Below are 20,586 nucleotides of genomic sequence, written 5' to 3'. Positions count from 1 at the left end.
GTTATGTATTCCCAACAGATCTGCAGAACAGTTGATGCTAAATTTCCATCTCCTCCTCCCTGTAATCTTTTCCAATATGTTAGTGATAACTTAGTAGTTGGTGGTTGGTAGTTCTCATATTGGCCAAACAAAGTTTTAATACAAAGAAAAAAATCCTAGATTTCTCAAACAATGCATTCCTTTTACTATTACATTTCAGGAAAACAGCTGACTCATTTGCATAACCCAGTTGGATGTTTTACTCTAATCTGCACCAGTTTTTCAACCTAGTTATTTAACTTCATCCCTACTCATCCCTGAGACACAGATGACCTTTTTGATCTATCTATCTATCTATCTATCTATCTATCTATCTATCTATCTATCTATCTATCTATCTATCTATCTATCTATCTATCTATCTATCTATCTATCTATCTATCTATCTATCTATCTATCGTGCTAAATTTTATTTCACACTGTTATCAGTAGGTGGCAGTAGTGGGCCTTACAACGGGTGTGAATGTCCCTGAAAACAAGAAGAAGTATTAGGGCCTCAGTACATAAAATATAGCTAGCTATATTAGCTAGCTTAACTTTACCACAACAACCTTTCATTGAGGCAGAATGCCTCGTTACGCACAGCTGGTGATGGGCCCGGCGGGTAGCGGTAAGGTACGTTTTCAGTCAGACGCCCTGAAATGCCTTGTTATGCTATTCGGCTAAAGCGCTAACGTTATGCTAAGGCATGAGGTTGTCTTCTCCACATAGACCAAGTTCAAGTTATACCTGCCTTTCATTTGTTTATTGTTGGAGTTTTATTTCCCATTTCAGAGTACCTACTGCTCCACCATGGTCCAGCATTCAGAGTCCCTGAACCGCTCAGTTCAGGTGGTTAATCTGGACCCAGCAGCTGAGCACTTCGACTACCCTGTCATGGCAGGTGAATACAGCATGTTTTTAGTTCACACAAGGATGAGTACATCTAATTGCAAAGAGTAAATCTTAGCCGTACATAACCCAGAACAGAAGGGGTTACAAAATAAGAACACAAGAAGAGTATAGTTTTGTTATTTATTACATGCTTATATTGGGTTTACATAGTGTTTTAGGTCACATTGAAAAACACTGAAGCACTGAGATATGGTTTGCTGATAACAGATAGATGAGTTGGTTCAGATACAGTATAATAATAACACACTAAACTAGCAATTTCAACAATACAAACACAGTACAAAATAATACACCATAAAATATATATCATAACATTGTTATGTTATGTTGTCACAACTGAGACTGGGGAGTGTGCATATTTAATGCTATTTACTGTGTTAAGAAAGAAAGTGATTCCTTCTGCACATGTTTCTGTGGCCAGAGGGGAGAGGGATCAAATGTTAGTAAGATACATTTTCTGAATCACATGTTAATATTTGATTTGCTATTACATTTAGTATACTTACAATGAGTTTTGTTTTCTTCTACAAGACAACCCCATTGTTTCTGTGTCCTCAGACATCCGTGAGCTCATCCAGGTGGATGACGTGATGGAGGACCATTCTCTTAGATTTGGCCCTAACGGAGGCCTGGTCTTCTGCATGGAGTACTTCGCCAACAACTTTGACTGGCTGGAGGAAACCCTGGGTCATGTTGAGGATGACTACATACTGTTTGACTGCCCAGGTAAACATCGTGGCAGAGGCATGCTGAAGGCCATTGTGATGTGGATTTATCCCCTTCTGTTTGTGTATGGCCCAGTATGTTAAGAGCTGAAAGGAAGTGATGATGGGTGGTGAGATGGGCTAACATCTGTTCTGTTAACACACATTGTCATTAGTATAGGAAAAAATTATAGAAAAATAACTACTTTTAGGCCCCTTGTGTTCGACAAGTAACACGCCTTACAACTGAAGAGGAACATGAATTCATTTAAGAAACAGAACAAGTGAACGGGAGATACTAAGATGAGATTTGCCATGGTTTTCATTACAGCATTGTGGTCATGAATTACTGTCTCAGTTGTATTTACATCAGTACTATAGATAGCTATGTTTTCACAGCTCTTAACACAGTTTTGACAAGTGGCTTGTTTTTGCAGGTCAGATTGAACTTTACACACACCTTCCTGTAATGAAGCAGCTGGTGGAGCAGCTCCAGCAGTGGGAGTTTCGGGTGTGTGGGGTCTTTCTAGTAGACTCCCAGTTCATGGTGGAGTCTTTTAAGGTAACAGACGATCTCTACAGTAACACACCTAATTTCTGCACTGAAGCGCACTTAATTTAGTAATGAAAGCAAGCATGGAGTTTCACATTTTCCCTCTTCTCTAACTGCAGTTCATCTCAGGAGTCATGGCTGCCCTGAGTGCCATGGTGTCATTAGAGATCCCTCAAGTAAACATCATGACAAAAATGGACCTGCTTAGTCCGAAAGCAAAGAAGGAAATTGAAAAGTAAGTTTCATGAGTACAGTATAACAGTGTTATGTGTGTTCAGCTCACATGAATCCTGTAGCAATGATTCCCCTTAATGTTGGCACTAAGGCCCAAGTAAAGGAAGGGTTACAGTGACTATTCACTATAGTGACTAGTGAATTGTATAGTGTTTGAAGTTCTCTTATTAAAGAGAGTTATTTAATAGCCTGAAAGGAATCAGCTATCTTCTAAGTTCTTGAAAAGCAGTTTTTTTCATCTGGAAGCAGCACTCATTATGTTTTGCTTTCTTTTTCACTAGGTACCTGGATCCAGACATGTACTCAATGATGGAAGATAACTCAGATACCATCAGAAGTACAAAGTTCAAGAAGCTGACTAAAGCCATATGTGGTCTGGTAAGTAAAGCCCTTAATTTGATACTGCATTTAATCTTGGATCAGAATTTAGATTTTTTGTCTGTCTGTGTGTCCAGATCGATGACTACAGCATGGTAAGATTCCTGCCTTTTGACCGCACAGATGAGGAAGGTATTAACATAGTACTGCAACACATTGACTTCTCTATACAGTATGGAGAGGACCTGGAGTTCAAGGAGCCGAAGGTGAAGAAACAAACAAAACCAAAAACACAATAAAATAGCATTTAACAATATGTTATACAGTCATTATAATGTATTTGGCCATTATTATAATATTATTAATTTATTTGTGATTCCCATCCTTTCATTTCCTACAGGAGGTTGATGAAGACCCTGCTAACCTAAATTATGATGAGAGTTTTCAAGCCTAAGTGGACAGCTGAGGAGTAATATGACTCCAGGAATTCTGCAAAAAAGAGACTTGCCAGAGTTAAAACACATTTGACACTGATGAAGAACCAAGATACACTATATCAAGTTCAGGTGGAGAGTGGCATGTGACTCCAAGGACACTGAGAAAGGAGAAAAAGTCCAACTCTGAAGATCATGAATATCTTGTGTCATGTGTTTTTGTGTGCCGCTTTGATGACTCAAGACATTTGTGATTTCAACCCATTCATGTTTCATTATTTCAGGACAATGTTGAAGTTTAAATAGTTGTTATTAAATACATTTATTAATGCTATATTTTTTAATAAAATATTACACAAAATGTACAACTTGACTGTCAAGTGAAAAGAAAAGTGGTGTGTTAGCGCCTCCATGTGGTCGCTACGCTACATAACATGTAGCCACTTCCTGTATAGCTGAAGGGTGGGACAAGCGGAAGCAGGGCTCAACGGTGCTAATATTTTTCTCTCGCTGAGCAGTTGGACTGATATCACTCAACATGCCGGTGAGTAAATCGTACACGATTATTGACCAACAGAAGCGTCTACTGTGCGGTTTAAAGCATACAATATGCAAAGAAACTGCTGTGTGACTCAAGGGCTTTCGAGTTATCGTTAGCAGTGACGACGAGTCTCGTTAGCATAGTTTGCTAGCTATGTTAGCATTTGCTCGCAATTTAGTCATGTTGGACATGTCAAAATTAATAAATTCGCCGTTGTAATTTTACTGCAAATTTTTCTTAGTGAAATATCTACAAAATATATTGTTTGGTATCGTGATAGCATAGCCGTTACAACAGAGGAGACGGTAGCAGAGATGTCACCGATGCTATATGACAGAAATGTATCCAGTAAATATGTGACAGCAACTTTTTTTCTCCTTTTTGTAAGGCGTATCACTCAAGCCTGATGGTCCCCGATACCAGGATGGTGGGGAATATGGCTTTGCTTCCCCTCAAAACCCAGTTCAAGGGACCAGCAAGAGGAGACGGTAATGCTCGTTTTAATTAACACGAAGTGGAGCCAACCCCTCTTGATCACAGAAATACATTATGTATACAGTTATGTTTCGTTTTTAATGGTTTATTCACTTGTTTCAGTCAGTTATATGCAGTGTCCATACCTTGTTATGAGGCGTTGCTCAGTTCCTGAAACATGTTTCAGCTCCACTTCCATATATGGCCTGAAGAGTTAAACTTCTTCATTAATGCCGCTTGACACTCCGTTTCCACATTTTCAGTGACTGACTGTGAAGCCTGGAAGTGAGTGTGATTGTGAGTGAGAGTATTGTGTATATATCACCAAGACGTAATAATACACAGAACAGAAGACTTGATTCAGTGTGACATAGTGGGGTCATGCTTTGATATGTTTTTAACATTGCAAAATAGGAAGTGCCAGAATATGCCACTTTTCAAGCTATTAAAACGAGATTATAATTGTATGATATTTGACACAAGCAATGGGGTTTGGCCACTTGAAGTGGTTTCTCAGCATCCAGTGTATCACAAATCTAAAATAGGAAAATAAGATATGCAGTGATCAAAACAGGAAATGACTGCATTCATAAACATAGTTGGAAAGCTCTTACAAATGTAAATTCATGTATTGAATAGAGCCTTTTATTTATAGATACCTTTTTTTTCATTTCAGGCATAGAGTCAGACATCATCGATGAGGCCATCTACTACTTCAAGGCCAATGTTTTCTTTAAGAACTATGAGATCAAGGTAAGAAATTTACTGTCACTTGTATTGGCAGCTTGCATTTATCCCTCATTTAAGGTGACCAAAGTGTTTAAAGAAAATGAACATTTGTGTGCATGAAATTTCAAAACACTTTGCTGCCTGCAGACATTAAACCAAGCCAAATCTAACAAAAACAAGAAACACAGAGAAGTGTAGAATGTTTTTTGACAGTTAAGATATTTGGACTTGTCTTGAAGCAGCTGTGCATTTCGTTCTTCCACATGCCCCAGCTTGCATCTTCCCGTTCCCCTCAGCTATGCAGAGTTGCTCAGGATTTGAACTACACAACCTTTTACTGTTCAGACTTGGCTGGAACTGTACTAATTACAATAACGTTTACATTTGACAAAATACACAGGGTTTTTTCAGTCTAATTCCAGGTATTTCAGCCAGTAATATATGTGTGTGTGTGTGTGTTTCTTTCAGAATGAGGCGGACAGGACACTGATCTATGTCACACTCTACATTTCTGAATGCCTAAAGAGGCTACAGAAGGTAAACTGCATATTTGTTAATGTCAGAGTGGTGGAGGTCTAGACTTTACACTGGCCTCATGCTAATTTTAAAATGTGTAGCAACAATTAAAAGGCTTGTGCCAATGTAGGGGTTCTCAACCAATGGCTGAGGACCCACAAGGGCTTACCAGGTGATTTTTAGGGAGTCATTAAATGATCATTAGAATATGAAATGTTTTTCCTTGCACACAGGGAGGAGGAATTATGTTTACCTATTCAAATGGGTGCTAGTAAAACAGGTGATGTAACCCTATGCATTGGTGTATGTGTTGCTCTTTACAGTGCAGCTCCAGGAGCCAGGGAGAGAAGGAAATGTATACTCTTGGCATCACTAACTTTCCCATTCCTGGAGAACCTGGCTTCCCTCTCAACGCTATGTATCTTAAACCAACAAACAAGCAGGAGGAAGGTAAGAACCAGCACTATAAACTAGGTCTGATACCTGTTGGGCTGCCTCAGTTTACTAAGAATAAAAAGACAAAGGGGGGGGGGGAGCAACAGTCTTGCTCAGTTGGACATTTCACCATATTCATAATGATTGTAAGCAGTAAATCATTGAGGCCCATTAATAGTGTTTCACAAGCCTGTACTCTGAATTAGTACCAGTTTCCTTGTACCCTTCTCATATTTCATCTAATTCCTAGTCTGAAGTAATATCAAGCCAAAAAGATCAATGCTGACCAGAGTCCGATCAGCTGTAAGGATCTGAGGTTGGAAATGCTATTTTATGCTTGTGTGGTGTCCCTCAACCTTGTTCTTATACAGTATCAGCACTATGTAAAAGTGGGCCTGGATATTTTATCGTCCCTAGAGATATGGAGTGGCTGAGATGTTTAATTTTACTAAAATAACATAACGTCCATGTTGGCTTCTCAGTGAATCCTATCAGACACGCAACAGTGTTTTCCCTTTCCTTCTAAACTTTAACACTGGCTTCTTTTTTTCTGTAAAAATATTAAAGTTGGGAGGTCAGCAATTTAAGCTGTGCCTCAAGCTGTGCTTTATGCATGCTTTTCATTTCAAGATGAACGAGTTCAAAGGTAGACTGGCTGAACAGGTACGCCCTTTACAAACATGTTTGACCCTTCATTGAGAGACCACAGGGACAGTCAAATGGCCTCATGGACCAACCATCTCCTTTTGCGTTGCTTTTTTCTGTTTATTAGCCATAAACACAACAGTTCTTCCTCAGCATTGAGGAGCTGTGTATCACAGCGTGCCGCCATGTTTGGTCTATGACGTTCTTCAGTAACACTCGATGACTTGTTTCTTCATAAAATATTTTGTTTGTATGCTGTCTGGCGTTTCGGAGAATAAAGCAACAGAGAACACACGCAAAAGCATAAAAGCCTCTGTGTGCATGCTAGTAGCTCACATGCCATCTGCAGAGGCCCACACCACTGTGTCCTGCGCGAGCATAAACAAAGCTTAGGGTCCCCTTTCCCAGTTTTGATGTAGCAGTAATGAATGAAATGTTATGCTATGGTGTGACTTTTCTCATAGTAGTGTCTGTGGCTGTGATAATACTGCTTCTGCAACCTTTTCCAGAGACTATGAGGGCATACCTCCAGCAAATCCGCCAGGAGACCGGCTTGAGGCTATGTGACCGCGTTTTTGACCCCCAGACTGACAAACCCAGCAAGGTGAGTCCAACATTTCCAAAATAACACCACTACAGCTTAATATGCACATTTCACTTGGTAATTTGCAATTCTTATCAGGTTTCAAAACATGACAAGAAAGGTGCGGCAGTCATACCGGCTCTGACACACATTTCCTGCGTTTAAATGAAATTGTGAGGGCTAATGTAACCTTTTATTCTGAATATAATCACTGAGTTAACGGCACCCAAGGCAGTTTAAATTGTAATGTGAAACAAGGCTTTGTTACTTGAGAGGACATCATAGAAAATTGAGCTATAGTTGTTTCACACGGGCCCCCACTCCAGATTTCTTCCATCAGGAACATGAACATAGCACATCCACTGTATCAATATATTGTATAACAACATATTACATTGAATACAGGTTCCATGTTGGAGTTGTAAATGTATTTCAGCACTAAAACAGTATTCTGTTGTCTTGTGACCAATGGATTGTGTTGTGCCCAGGTGTATTTTGTTTTTTTGTTTTTTTAATCTTGCCACAGGTAGTTTCAGACACTTTTCTTACCAGAGCTTTGTTTCTTTCAGTGGTGGGTGTGCTTTGTCAAGAGACAGTTCATGAACAAAAGTCTGTCAGCTCCTGGACAGTGAAGGACTCAGGACCCACAGGTTCTATTCTACACCTCCAAGATGGATGGATTTTTCTTTAGGTGGGGTGGGAGGGGTATGGCTTTTGTGTTGCTAAGATAATTTTATACTATTTCAGTTTAAGGATATGTCTTCACTTGTCAGGATGTTGATCATATTGAGCTGGTGCTTAATTCAATAAAGCAATCATGGAGACTGGAAAATAATGTGGTACTGTGCTTTGTTCTTATTGCACTTTACACTGAAAACAAGGCACATATTCATTGAGTCTTGATTTAGTAGCTCTGAATCAAGTTAAATCTGAATAGTTAAGATTTCAGTGAGCTGTAGACATGTCTATTAATTTAAGATGAAGACTAAGTTGTTTAGTGGAGGGGTAGAAACATTTCACCAGTCAACAATGTCCACAATGAGGTTTATTACTTGTTTTTACATTGTATCATTCATTTAAAAAGTGGGTGCAACTGCATACTTATTATTCAGGAAATTATGTCCTTACTAAGCATAGAAATTTCTATTGTTTAGCTCTATTAAGTCACTTGATCAGCAGATCATCTTGTGGGTGGTATAGGCTTTTCTCACGGCAGACATTTTGACTTATAGTAAGAAACACACAGGTGTTGCTAATAACATTACACATGGCTCCATTTTGTTAAGAGTCTCCGTGAGGCATGACAATGAACCAGAAGTAGCTAAATGGAATCATTAATTTTATTATTTACACCTGCGCTACTGTGACATGTCAAAATGTCTTCTGTGAAAAAGCTCTATTTGAAGCGCTACTGTACAATATCAACACATCGCCTCTTTAATAGGCAAAGTGAATGCATTTTCTCTGTACATGTGCAATGTTCAAAAATGTTTGACAGTTTTTCCAAGCATGGACAAATACTTTATATTTACACGGGTAAAAAAAAAATGTAGCATGTTCATTAAAAATAGATTTATCAGTGTGTTGTCTTTGGTTTGTCCACAATAATTTTTCTGGATTCAAAAACAAGCCTTCAGATGCAGTCCTTAATGAAGATAGGTTTCCTTCGCTGGCAGTCAAAGTTAAGGCAGTGCTGGGTGATAAGTTTCCCCTTCAGGGAAAGAAGGAACACTTTGGGTGTGCAGGGAAAGGAAAGCCAGTGTCTGTATTTCCATCTCTTTAATGACTGCAAGTACTCCAAAATTGCATAACTGATGAATTAACTGTATGGCTCAGTGTGGCAGGTTGACAATAAAAATAAAAACCTCCATAACAGATGCTATTCATCTCAAAATAATCTTACTCTAGATAAATAGGTAAATATAATGTAAACTAACTTTAGAAAATGGGGCATTTATCAGAGGGGATAATTTCTCCTAAAATCTGATTAGTATGTACATAACAGAGGAAGTATTAGGCTGTATAATTCATCTTCCTGTGAGTGAAATGCTGATGCTTGACCAGAAATAGTGTCTTGTGCAACGGATGGTGGAAAATGGGAAAGTAAAATGGAACTTTTGGCAGCATGAATGCCACTGCCATTGACCAATATTCATAAATATCAACACCTCTCAAACTGCAAGACACAAATTAGTAGATAAATAGGGGTTTATAATTTTTTTTTCTTTTTCTTCTTTGGGTGGCTAGTTGATGTTGATAAAGTACTGCCCCATGGTCATCTAGCCAACTTAAGTGTAACCAGTTGTCAAATCCCTTGTGCAGTGCCAACCTGAAACAAAATGAACATCTCAGTTTGGTTATCATCATTGGTGAATGTTATGTAAACCTACAGCACTATATTTACATGGTTTAACAAGGAAATACTTCACCTAGATGAGCAGCAACAGTAACTTCATGGGCCCAAAATACATTTCACTGTGCGCGATTACACTATGATGAATCCTGACGGGTGGTTGTACTTACTGTGTTCATGACTGGAGTGAGGCTTTAGTCAAAAGCCATCTCTTGACTCCTCCGCACACAGTGGGCCACCTTTTTCTTAAAAACTCCTGCAGGATCTTCCCGCCACTCTTTCTGCACAATATTACACATACAAAAATCAACAACCTCACTGGTGCAAACCGTACTTCCTCTAGTGCTTTGTTTCTAACTACTTCTTGACCACACATTTTGCACAAAAAGTTCCCTGCATTGCTGACTGATAGATGTTTACTTAATTTCAAACTTGAGTATGAACTATTGCCTTTTTCTGTCTCCAGGCAGCACCTCTGAATAAAGAGATAAGCCCTTTTAACCCAACCAAGACTCAACTTGGCTTTGACAGGCTGTGATTTGCCCCCCTCAGGGACCCACATCACTCAGCCCACTTTTAGATCCAATTTCCATTAGGAAAGCAAGACTAAACTGTGGTGACTTTTAACAGTCATTTCACATTTTTTGTACCTTTTCATCCACACACACACACACACACACACACACACACTAGGAATAAAATCGTTTCCTATGGCTTGTCGAATTTGACTGTGGGTAAAAAAGCATCTACAAACAAACCCCAGCTTGACAGCTTCCTTATGCAAGACAGTGGGTACTTACAGCTGCATCCACATTGGCAGGAGAGTCTCCATTGGGGTCTGCCAACATGGAGATAACACTGATCATGATGGTCTCTACTGTGTGGATTGGCAGCCAGCGCTCTTCAGGCTTCTCATAGCCATACTTGTCCTCGCCAGGTTCATGCAGAATGGAGATGCAGACGTCGCCATTTTTTGCCACTGACAGAAAACAAGGAGACACAGAGATTACTGACATGTTTGTACTACAGCAGAAGATCAGATACTATACTGCCGCTCTGCACTTGTTAAAAAAATGGGAAAAGTCTAACCAAATACAGTTAATTGTGAAGCCAGTTAAGAGACCCTGAAAATCTTGTCAAGGAACTTTTACCATAAAACTGTAGCTGCAAACTAAAATACTCACAGAAACTAGTGGCCACTGTTTCAGTTTATTAAAATGTCAATACAGACATTTGAGATGATAGACAGATAGATACACACATTTCTAAATAATGTTGACTTTTCTTGCAATGTTAAATCAACATCTAAGTGATTGTTATAAGCATTTTCAGCACTTGACAGCAGTATTTACATAGGCTACCCTAATATTCGTTTTCACACTAACAGCAGACAAAAAAATAAATATTGATCTTGAATACTTTCTTTGATGCAGATTAATTAGAGATACAGTGGCCTGGGAAGTTACTTCTTACCATTTGGATGCCAGATTTCTGTGATGAACTTCATCTTCGGAGGCCTCAAAGGATAGTTACGCGGGAAGGATAAGGTGGCTTTGAAGAAACCTCCTTCACTACAGATGACAAAGAGGATGGTGTGTTAAAAGATGTGAATCTACAGCTCAGCTCCAAGTACGTAAGTTCCCTGGTAAATAATTTCACTCACAATAATGTGTCTTGAGGTCCGATGACGACCACTTCCCACTGATAGATGTCATCGTCATCTACAAGACCCGCAGAAAAGCCTTCCACTGGGTTCTTGTTGAGCTCTGAAATTTAAGTTGCAATTCATTTGATGTAGTTTAATGTCAGGTTTTTGTCAAACATGAAGTATTTAAACATGCGTAGTAAATAACGTTAGCGTTACATCAAATTAGCTGATGTGTGTGTGTGTGTGTGTGTGGTGATTTTGAAATGCCTTCAGTAACTTATTGAGCAACAACAGCTAACGTTAGCCTTAGTCATATCCTCTCTAACAGCTGTCTGGCACGCTATATATAAGTTACACGTACATTTCAACTTTGTTGTTACTAGCTGTATCTGTACTAAAAACGCAAACTAACCAAATACAATAACAGCCACATGAAACGCAGCTGTTGCTCGCGTGTGATAATTTAATATATATTAAAATCAGCTCTAGTAGCAACTGTTAGCTAACTTACCTGCTAACTGTTTACGTAGTAGCAACGAGGACTGTTCCGTCATTTTATAGCTATATCTTTTTAACTCTGTTATTTGTATTGATTAACGCCAACCAACTGTCAGACTGTCAACACGATTAAATTAAACATAGGGTAAAGAAAGTAAAGCACACCGTCCACGTTTTCTCGTCTGTCTGCCTGACAACCCCAAAAAAGTGGCCAGGGCAAGGAAAGAGGTATTTTTGCCCTCAGTAAAACCTCTCAGGCAAACCTTGCTTCCAGGAAATGTACTGTCCCCACTGAGGTCCACCAATTAAATGAAAGTTAAGATCAGAGTTAGGGCTATGGCTGGGATATAGGGCTGTTAATTTTGGCAAAGAGCTGGAATTTATTGCTCACACAGCTAAGGAAGTTTTGTCTGTGAGGCTTGAACCAGGGCATATGTTTACTTATTCAAAAAATGTCATCTTCTTCGTGTGGCTTTGCAGCATACCATACCCCCATTACTGCCACCAATAGTTTGTAATGAATACTACACGTGCAGACACCACTGTCTGCATACTTTTATGTACTTTGGGTCTGGGGCTATTTTCATAGTCTGGGCTATAGGGAAATCTTAATGTTACAGAATAGAATGATATTTTAAGCAATAGTGTGCTTCCAATCTTGCGGAAACAGACGGGGAAGGCCCTTTCTTGTTTCAACAGAGAAAGTTCCATAAAGATATGGTACCACTGCATCCAATTGGATATGTATATGGTAAATGGACTGTACAGTGCCTTTCTAGTCTTCCAACCACTCAAAGGACTTCACACTACTTATCACATTCAAACTGATGGCAGATGCTAAATGCTCATCAGTCCAAAGAAACTAACTAATCATTCACACACACTCACACACCGAAGTCAAGGCACACAATTTGGGGTTTAGTGTCTTGCCCAAGGACACTGAGGTGGACTTGACCCGTCGATCTTCCGATTGGTGGACGACCCGCTCTACCACTAAGCCACAGCCACCCATATATATTTAAATTTGACTACTTTAAGGCCAGTTAAATGAAAACTACAATGAAATCATTCAGTATTTCCCCACCATAGTTATATTCCTGGTAGTGTGAAGAAGGCTTTAAAAGCATTTAGATCACCAATCATCAGGAAATTAAATTTAATTACAGAAAATATATTGAACAGTAAACTGAACGAATCAAATATGAATAATCCAATGTGTTAGAAAATTGTGGCTATGACCCTGCCTGCACAAAGCTCTGAACTCAACTCCATCAAACACCTTTGGTACAAGATGGAATGCCAACTAAAACCCAGGGCTTATTGCCCAACATCTGTACCCAACCTCACTAATGCTCTTCTTGCTAAATAGGAGGAAATCCCTGCAGCCAGGATCCAAAAGCTTGTGGAAAGCCTTCTCAGAAGAGTTGAGGCTACTATGATATTATTTGAATGCCCATAGTTTTGGAATGAGATGTTCAACAATCATAGCAATGGGTGTTATGTTCAGGTGTCCACATACGTTGGTCGTATATGGCCGTAAAAAGAAGCACTACTTAGACATGTCCTACAGATGTTTCATGATATAGCTATAGTAATACACCTGTGCTGGAACATACACACAAAACTGGCCTCTGTTCTTCCCTAACCTAGATTCATGCCTTTCAATCTCAGCTCGACTCCATGTAGCTTATAAAACAGTGTCCCAGTATTAATTGTCTCTATTACCTCAGCACTTACCTACAAAATGTGTCCCTTGCTGAAATAACAGCATACCATGCACTCCTTCTCCTTGTTGCTTTTCCCCTACTCTATACCGCTTTCAGAGCCCTCTGAGGCAGCTTTCAAATCCACCTCATCTCACTCTTTTCTTACTTGGTACCTCCACAACCTCATAGCTTTCCATGCCTACTTGTGTTTGAATCTCTAAAAATACTAAAGCATATCCCCTCAGTACAATGCCAGTTAAAGCTCTAAAATGATTTCAGGCTTGACCAAAGATCATCCCCCTAGCAGTGCTGTCAGTGCATCATGCTGGAGAAAGTACCTGCTGTGGTGTTACTTGTCGTACTCTGGTGAAAACTGGCAGTTCCTTTAGCAGCAGTCTTTCCTAAACATGTACTACAAATCTATCTGTGAAAATCTGCAGTTGCAATGCTCAATTCTCCTGTAGGCTTTTCATAATGTCCTCATCATTTGGCTTTCCACAAACCTCCTTTCTTCTCCAGTACTGATAGATCTATTTCCGGATTTGGTAACAGCCTAACCATTGCCGGTCAGACAATGGTGAGGGCTGAAACTACACGAAGTCTGGATTAACAGAGTCGTAATGTGAAGCATGGCCGGGGAAGGCGAAAAGAAACCAGTGCTGGAGATGGTCCAGGCTGATGGGGCTGATGAGGGCTGCGTGACATTTGTGCTGCATGATGAAGACCATACATTGGGCAACTGTCTCAGATATATGATCATGAAGACTGTGGATGTGGAGTTTTGTGATGGCTACACCATCACCCATCCGTCTGAGAGCAAGATCAACTTTCGCATTTAAACACAAGGGGTAGTTCCAGCCAAAGAGCCGCTGCTGAGGGGCCTGAATGAGCTCAGTGATGTTTGTCGACATGTTCTCAACACCTTTCAGGCAACCTTTCTCCACCCCACTCAACCCCAGCTCCTCCATTTCCTCACTTGCTCTTGTTTTTCTGGGTGAACATTAGGCTAATGTACATTTTGACACCTTATATAGGTCTGTGTATGCCTCAGTGGTATTTCATATATGTGACGTGTAACCTTGCTTCTCCAGCTTGTAAACATTAACTACCCTCTCCATGATTTTAAACATTACAGCTGCCAATTTAATTGGCTTGTATGAACCTATGTGACATGCTTTCCTGGTTTTAAAATGGAAAAACTGCATGTTTTCCTTTGGCATTTAATGCTACATCATCTAGTCTCTAAAACATCCCACTACTAAGGTCCATCATTACATAAATGATTTTCCGTCAGCTTTGTTAACCTTTGCAGTTTGCCCGGCAAAAAATACATGTTTATGTTTGGATCAGAGTTTTCCTAATTTATCACACATTGGGTTCCGTTAAAATTTTATTCCGCCTCCTCACCCCCCTAATATTTACCCAACTCTGACTTGCATGAAATATATGTTAGTTTTCTCTATGTTACATGTGACAATAGTGTCCCCATCTTCTAACACTTGTATTCTAATACACTTATTTGACCAACCATGCTTTCACCACAGATTTTTCACACCCTCCAACACTGATTTAGCAGATTCAATTATAGTTATCAGTCCACTGCTCTTAACCTCTTATACTGTACCATTATTTATTCTACTTGATATTTTCTCACAGCTCTCTAGACTAGATTCCTTTCACCATCTGCATTATCACAAGTTTCATTCCTTCATAACGTGGTGCAACAAACTGTAAAAGAGCCAGTTTATCCTCAAAAGTAAAAACAAATCTTTTAATTTTGGGCCCATTAGCAGCAAAGTATATAACATACCCGACTATGTCATTGTCTTGAACTCATTTGCATCCTGACTGATATCCTCTCTTATGTCTTTAGATCTCCCCTGACAACCTCTGACTCCTCCAGGAACTTCTCTGCAGCTTCAACCAGCACTCCAGTCACCTCAGGTCTTTTACTGACTTGTTTGTTTTTTTGCTCACAGGCACCCATTATAAATGCAGAGAAAAGACAGTTTTTAATCAAATATGTATCAGGAGGAGTTTCTACTTGAGTTGGTTTAAAGGGTGGTATTTTCATACACACTCACAGATCCTGCTGTCACCCTCACTTAAAAACTGCTTTTTGCATATGATCTTTGCCACATCTCCCATATCATCTTGCATCCCTGCAGACTACAGAAACCTCCAACATTTGAAAGACAAGGGTAGGTATATAAATTCTTCTATTTGAAAAGTCATGAAGCATAACATTAATTCAGGCAGAATACTGAAGTCACACTTGCAGTAGCTGATTGCCATCAGTTGTTTGATTCATGGTTCACAATCATTGGCACATTCTCCAGTTGGTTGGCTAACATCCAATCATATTCAGTTGCCATTATAACTTCTCACTATTACTCTGCTGATATGCCAATGCTGCGTGCTGCCACAGCTTCCTCCACCACCCTTACTTCCTCCTCATGTGTTGTGTTTTTGGTATTGTTTATTTAATTAAAATGTAATGTCCATGTATGTATGTAGTTCTCCTAGCAGAATCCTTGTTGCTACTCCGAATCTTTGAGAGCTCATTCAAAGAGCAGACCCTTTTCTGACAAATCTAACTGTATAACCATTTGCTATAAATAGTCAGTTCCATGTAATGGGGCTTTTGGGAAATGTGGTTGTGGAACAGTGGACCAGCTCTTTACCCTTGCAGGGTTACTAAAGGGGTCATGGGAGTTTGCCCATCCAGTCTACACAGACTTGGAGAAGGCCTGGGGACTCCCCCTGGGGAGTCTTCTGGGGGGTACTGTGGGATTATGGGGTACCGGGGCCATTGCTACAAGCCATCTGGTGCTTATAAAACCGGAATGAAAGCTGTATCCATATTCTCAACAGGAAGTCAAATACGTTTTCAGTGGGCGTTGGACTCCAGGGTCGTCCCTTGTCATGATTGTTTGTGAGAGTGTCCAGTTTGGGGACCTCAGAATTTCCTCTCTGCTCTTTGCAGATGATGTGGTTCGGTTGACTTCATCAGAATGTGACGTACTGAGGTGGTTTGCAGTCAAATCAGAAGTGATCGGGATGAGAGTTAGCACCTCCTGGTCTGAGGCCATGGTTCTATGCTGGAAAAGAGGTGGACTGCTCACTGTGAGTGAGGGTAAAATGAAGCGTGATATCGACAGGTGGATTGCTGCAGCATCAGCAGTAATATGGGCATTGTACTGTACCGTTGTGGTGGTAAGAGGGAGCTGAGCCAGAAGGCAAAGCTTTCGATTTACATCGATCTATGTTGCAACCCTCACCTATGAAATTTGGGTAGGGACCAAAAGAAGGAGATACAAGAGACCAAAATGAATTACCTCCATAGAGTGGCTGGGTTCATCCTTGGAGATAAGGTAAGGAGCTCAGACATCCAGAGGGAGTGTGGAGTAGAGCCACTGCTCTTTCCAGTTGAAAGGAGCCAGTTGAGGTGGTTCAGGCATCTGATCAGGATGCCTCCAGGGCGCCTTCCTTTGGAGGTTTTCCGGGCATGTCCAACAAGTTGGAGACCCTGGGGTAGACCCAGAACACGCTGGAGAGGTTATATCTGGCTTGGGAATGCCTCGGGATCTCCCAGGAAAACTTTGCTGCGTAGAAGGACGTCCGGACTACCTTGCCTGGTGCCAACGCAACCAAGCCCCAAATAAGTGGCAGAAAATGGATGGATGGATGGAACTTTGAGGGCTTACAATACCACTGGGATAAGACAGAAGCTATACTTACTGTATATACAGTGGTGTGAAAAAGTGTCTGTCCCCTTCCTGATCGCAAACGCTTGATTGCAGTTGTTGCTGCTAAGGGTGGCCCAACCAGTTATTAGGTTTAGGGGGCAATCACTTTTTCACACAGGGCCATGTAGGTTTGGATTTTGTTTTTCCTTAATAATAACAACCTTCATTTAAAAACTGCATTTTGTGTTTACTTGTGTTATCTTTGACTAATATTTAAATTTATTTGAAGATCTGAAACATTTAAGTGTGACAAACATGCAAAAAAAATAAGAAATCAGGAAGGGGGAAAACACTTTTTCAAACCACTGTATGCTGGTATAAGGTAACAATGCTATTAAACACTGTGATATAGTGATATAGTACAATGATGTTAAAAATGCTGCATGCATTTGCCCCGGTGCATGTTATCAAACACTGCAGTGAAACCAGAAGGGGAAAAGATACAGAGCCCTGGTCAGTGGCTAATAGCAGGTAATTTGTTGCATTGATTAGAGCTGTCTCGTTGCTGTTCTCAGGTCGAAATCACATTTGAGTATGCAATTGATACTCTTTAAACTGAGAAAGGGCATGAGTTGTTGACCTATACCTCTTTACTTGATAATTTACTATGAAATAGAAGATTAGACCTCTTTAAAAGTGCCTTGAAATGTGCCCACTAACCTGTGATTGAACTGTACCTGTAGAAGCCTGATACCTGGAAATCAGATATATAATCATTGTATTCTCACTAAAATGTCATAACGGTCTGATGAGAAAAAAGATCAAGTGGCAGATTGTGATTGGCTCTGTGAAATTAATTTAATTATTTATGTTTGTTTCAGCCTGGTTGAAGATAGAGCTTGTCAGAGCTAGGGGTGACTTACCAATGAAGGCCATTTACTACTAGCTTGGAAATACAAACAATTTTCAAACAATTTGGTCAGGTGTGTGTACCCTGAATACCATGGAGCTAAATTTCACTCACTCTCCTTTGCTTTGGGATTGGACACATCACATAAACAACTTAATATCTTTATGGTCCCAGACCTTTGCTGTCTGTGTATTCTTTTCACCCATCTAGTCAAAAAAGCTTTAAACATAATCTTTAAAGAAATTGCCTGATGCTCACGGAGTGTTTGGCTCTCTGAACTCAGGGGGTAACACACCCAATATCTATGAATGTTGAAAGGGATTTAAGGCAAACACAAGTATGAGCCTTAGGCCCTGCTGTTTATAAAAATAGTCCAAGTGGACCAGCACTTGCTGATTCAAGTGCTACTCAACATAGAGGGTTCTATCATTCATGAAAATATGATCAAAGCTAAAGTAGATTCCTAAGGTGCACAAACTATGGTCTGAATAGATCCAGAGTGTCACCTGTGAATTTGACCCTGTGTACTGTTGTTTTTAATGTGTTTTAAACTGAAGTGCAGAAATCTTAGCTGATTTATTGCACAAACCCAGTCCACATGTGCCTGAGGGCTTGTTTCTCTAAATATGTTCATGACTACAGTAATCAAAAGAGGTATTGCTTTGAAAATGTTCTGCCCATATGTGCTGACAATGTCACTGTAGTCACTCATACTTACTCTAATAGCTGTTACTATTTAAATGTCTTGAACTGTCTTGTTTAATGCTGTCTGTTTCTGATATTGTTGCTTTGATGTACAGTGGAATCTGGGTGTGGAAAGATGGTATTGTTTCACAGCTGATACCATATACTAAATATATGTTTGTAGACATAACCTTCATATTGGCGAATAAGGGCTAGAAAGAAATATGCTTTGTTACTACTTATGAAACTGCAAAATAGTGTGGTGAGAGAAAGTCACTGTCATGGTCCGCAGCATTAGCGGAAAGGTTGTTACTAATATTGCACTAGTGGGATTACTCACTCTCTTGGGATTATGATAGAAAAAAGGGGGGCCACAATGCTTGCTGCCTGGAACCAATAATGTTTTTTTTGTTTTTTTTTTGGAGACCAATGTGGATTTTGAACTTAGTACACCTTATTATTTAGGAAACCAAGTAAAGTAATTAATAGACTCAAACCGCAGAGGTGCAGAGATGATGTGCTCCATGCGTGTTTTTTCAATCTTCGACACACATATGTCAAAATTATTGCCATGAAATTTGCAGCGCACATTCAAGCACCAGCAGGAAGAGAAATATTGATTTTACCCTCTGACCTTTCCTCTAGCAGTGTTTGTTAACTACATCTACAAGTGCTGCAGTTTCTAGGCTCAGGAGCAGGAGTTCCAATTACTGACTTGACTGTTTCTGGTTGTTCCTTAAGAACAAAATTAAAGTGTGTTTCAGTAGACATCCATAAAACCACATTTCTAGAATTTTTTATTTGATCTTAAATTACTTTAATGCCATTTAATTACCTAAGTAGTGAGGATATCAAATGAATTTTCACATGTAATTTAGTAATTGTAGCACTGTATTAAGCCCTTACTCATAAAAACAAGTTATTTGGAACTCCAGGCAATTTGTGTTTTTATTACCCTTTAGTGATGTTTGTTTTTGAAGTGAGAACTTTTGATGAGTCCTTCAGAGTTTATCCACCTGCACAGAATATTGATTGAATTGTATCTTTGCGTTTAATCACTGAATCTTTTTAACGTGTATGTTTTAATCACTAGTGACTATGTTTTTTTCTGAGGTGGTGCAAAATTGTTTGCAATGCTGCACTTTGGTTTGAAGTCAAAAGGGAGAAATTATTTGTATTTTAATCAGAGACAGTTTGTTATGAAACATTTCTTTCGATTGGTTTCAAAGACAATTTGATTTTAACATCAATTGATGTCTTGCTTTTCTTTTGTTCGCTGTGGATCCAAAGGGCTCCCTTCTTGTATGTAACAAATTTCATCACTACGGGGCTCACTGAAGGGAAGACATCAGGGAAGGGCTATATACTGTAGAACTGAGTGCATTCTGTTTGAATGTTTCAACACCATGGACAGAGACATAGAGGAAGAGTGTAGCTTTAACTGAACTACCCTTTCTTTCACTTATTACTACATAATATACAATCAATACAATACGCTTATGTCTTATTAGCATTTTGCACCATAACTGATAGGTGTAGTGTCGCATAACAGTAATTTTCACATAGTAAAGCATTATAGTATTAAGTTTTAAAAAGTAGAGTACATGCACACAATAAAAAGTCAGCATTTCTATACTAATTTCATTGTCTTGCATTCCCAGGAGGGCTAATAACCTTCTTTCACAAAAGACTGATATTAATATAAGCTCTATATAGATCTTTATCACAGCTACAAATAGCCATCAGTCAACCATAGCCACTTTGTACTGGCTTGAGTAAATGTCATTATCTTTATAAAATACTCACATGTCTTCAACAACATCAAATTGGCTCATTTGCTGTTTTTAGTTTCTAAAGTGGCTTATTTAAGGAATTTCATTTCCTTTGAATGGGAAATTATACATAGCCTACTGTAAATGTGAAATTCATGATTGTGTTTATTATAGGAGGTTGCATGTACCACCACTCAACTACCAGCAAAGAAAGTAATCATCTCTGG

At 39.4% G+C, this 20,586-nt stretch overlaps 3 protein-coding genes and 1 long non-coding RNA gene across 5 annotated transcripts; 2 read left to right on the top strand and 2 right to left on the bottom strand.

The window, feature by feature from the left end:
- The first annotated feature begins 477 nt into the window (after nucleotides 1-477).
- gpn3 (GPN-loop GTPase 3) lies at nucleotides 478-3,537 on the top strand. 2 transcript variants are annotated; one of them, XM_044175282.1, is made up of 8 exons: nucleotides 478-654; nucleotides 814-922; nucleotides 1,492-1,659; nucleotides 2,075-2,199; nucleotides 2,310-2,425; nucleotides 2,706-2,802; nucleotides 2,880-3,008; nucleotides 3,143-3,537. In XM_044175282.1, exons 1-8 carry the CDS (start codon nucleotides 607-609, stop codon nucleotides 3,194-3,196), a joined length of 846 nt encoding a protein of 281 aa, XP_044031217.1. In that variant the 5' UTR covers nucleotides 478-606; the 3' UTR covers nucleotides 3,197-3,537. The 2 variants fall into 2 exon arrangements, with proteins under 2 accessions (XP_044031217.1, XP_044031218.1); XM_044175283.1 differs by having other exon boundaries at nucleotides 505-649.
- LOC122866094 lies at nucleotides 1,040-1,566 on the bottom strand. The gene is made up of 2 exons (XR_006375607.1): nucleotides 1,440-1,566; nucleotides 1,040-1,344 (listed from the first exon to the last, which is right to left on the bottom strand). It is a non-coding gene; the product is annotated as an uncharacterized LOC122866094 (long non-coding RNA).
- Nucleotides 3,538-3,577: 40 nt separating the features above from the next.
- arpc3 (actin related protein 2/3 complex, subunit 3) lies at nucleotides 3,578-7,931 on the top strand. The gene is made up of 7 exons (XM_044175294.1): nucleotides 3,578-3,720; nucleotides 4,106-4,205; nucleotides 4,868-4,944; nucleotides 5,389-5,457; nucleotides 5,760-5,886; nucleotides 7,026-7,120; nucleotides 7,669-7,931. The coding sequence occupies exons 1-7, from the start codon at nucleotides 3,715-3,717 to the stop codon at nucleotides 7,729-7,731; spliced, it is 537 nt and encodes a 178-aa protein (XP_044031229.1). The 5' UTR covers nucleotides 3,578-3,714; the 3' UTR covers nucleotides 7,732-7,931.
- A 200-nt stretch (nucleotides 7,932-8,131) lies between these two features.
- LOC122866093 (ubiquitin-conjugating enzyme E2 G1-like) lies at nucleotides 8,132-12,020 on the bottom strand. The gene is made up of 6 exons (XM_044175295.1): nucleotides 11,612-12,020; nucleotides 11,116-11,218; nucleotides 10,926-11,023; nucleotides 10,253-10,431; nucleotides 9,623-9,733; nucleotides 8,132-9,428 (listed from the first exon to the last, which is right to left on the bottom strand). The coding sequence occupies exons 1-5, from the start codon at nucleotides 11,652-11,654 to the stop codon at nucleotides 9,647-9,649; spliced, it is 510 nt and encodes a 169-aa protein (XP_044031230.1). The 5' UTR covers nucleotides 11,655-12,020; the 3' UTR covers nucleotides 8,132-9,428; nucleotides 9,623-9,646.
- Between the last annotated feature and the right edge of the window lie 8,566 nt (nucleotides 12,021-20,586).

The sequence above is a fragment of the Siniperca chuatsi genome, linkage group LG18 (assembly GCF_020085105.1).
Source record: "Siniperca chuatsi isolate FFG_IHB_CAS linkage group LG18, ASM2008510v1, whole genome shotgun sequence".
Taxonomy (NCBI): domain Eukaryota; kingdom Metazoa; phylum Chordata; class Actinopteri; order Centrarchiformes; family Sinipercidae; genus Siniperca; species Siniperca chuatsi.
Note: the sequence above shows the minus strand (reverse complement) of the source record. Positions and strands in the feature narration are given on the sequence as shown.

Bases quoted from the DNA above. Each gene is read 5' to 3' on its own strand.
- LOC122866093 (XM_044175295.1), bottom strand. From the start codon at position 11,654: ATGACGGAACAGTCCTCGTTGCTACTACGTAAACAGTTAGCAG. The intron at 11,024-11,115 runs GTGAGTGAAATT...TGTCATCTGTAG, and splicing joins GGACCTCAAGACACATTATT to TGAAGGAGGTTTCTTCAAAG. The intron at 9,734-10,252 runs GTAAGTACCCAC...AATATTGTGCAG, and splicing joins CTGCCAATGTGGATGCAGCT to AAAGAGTGGCGGGAAGATCC.
- arpc3 (XM_044175294.1), top strand. The intron at 4,945-5,388 runs GTAAGAAATTTA...TGTTTCTTTCAG, and splicing joins TTAAGAACTATGAGATCAAG to AATGAGGCGGACAGGACACT. The intron at 7,121-7,668 runs GTGAGTCCAACA...TGTTTCTTTCAG, and splicing joins AGACTGACAAACCCAGCAAG to TGGTGGGTGTGCTTTGTCAA.
- gpn3 (XM_044175282.1), top strand. From the start codon at position 607: ATGCCTCGTTACGCACAGCTGGTGATGGGCCCGGCGGGTAGCGGTAAG. The intron at 2,803-2,879 runs GTAAGTAAAGCC...CTGTGTGTCCAG, and splicing joins CTAAAGCCATATGTGGTCTG to ATCGATGACTACAGCATGGT. The intron at 3,009-3,142 runs GTGAAGAAACAA...CATTTCCTACAG, and splicing joins TGGAGTTCAAGGAGCCGAAG to GAGGTTGATGAAGACCCTGC.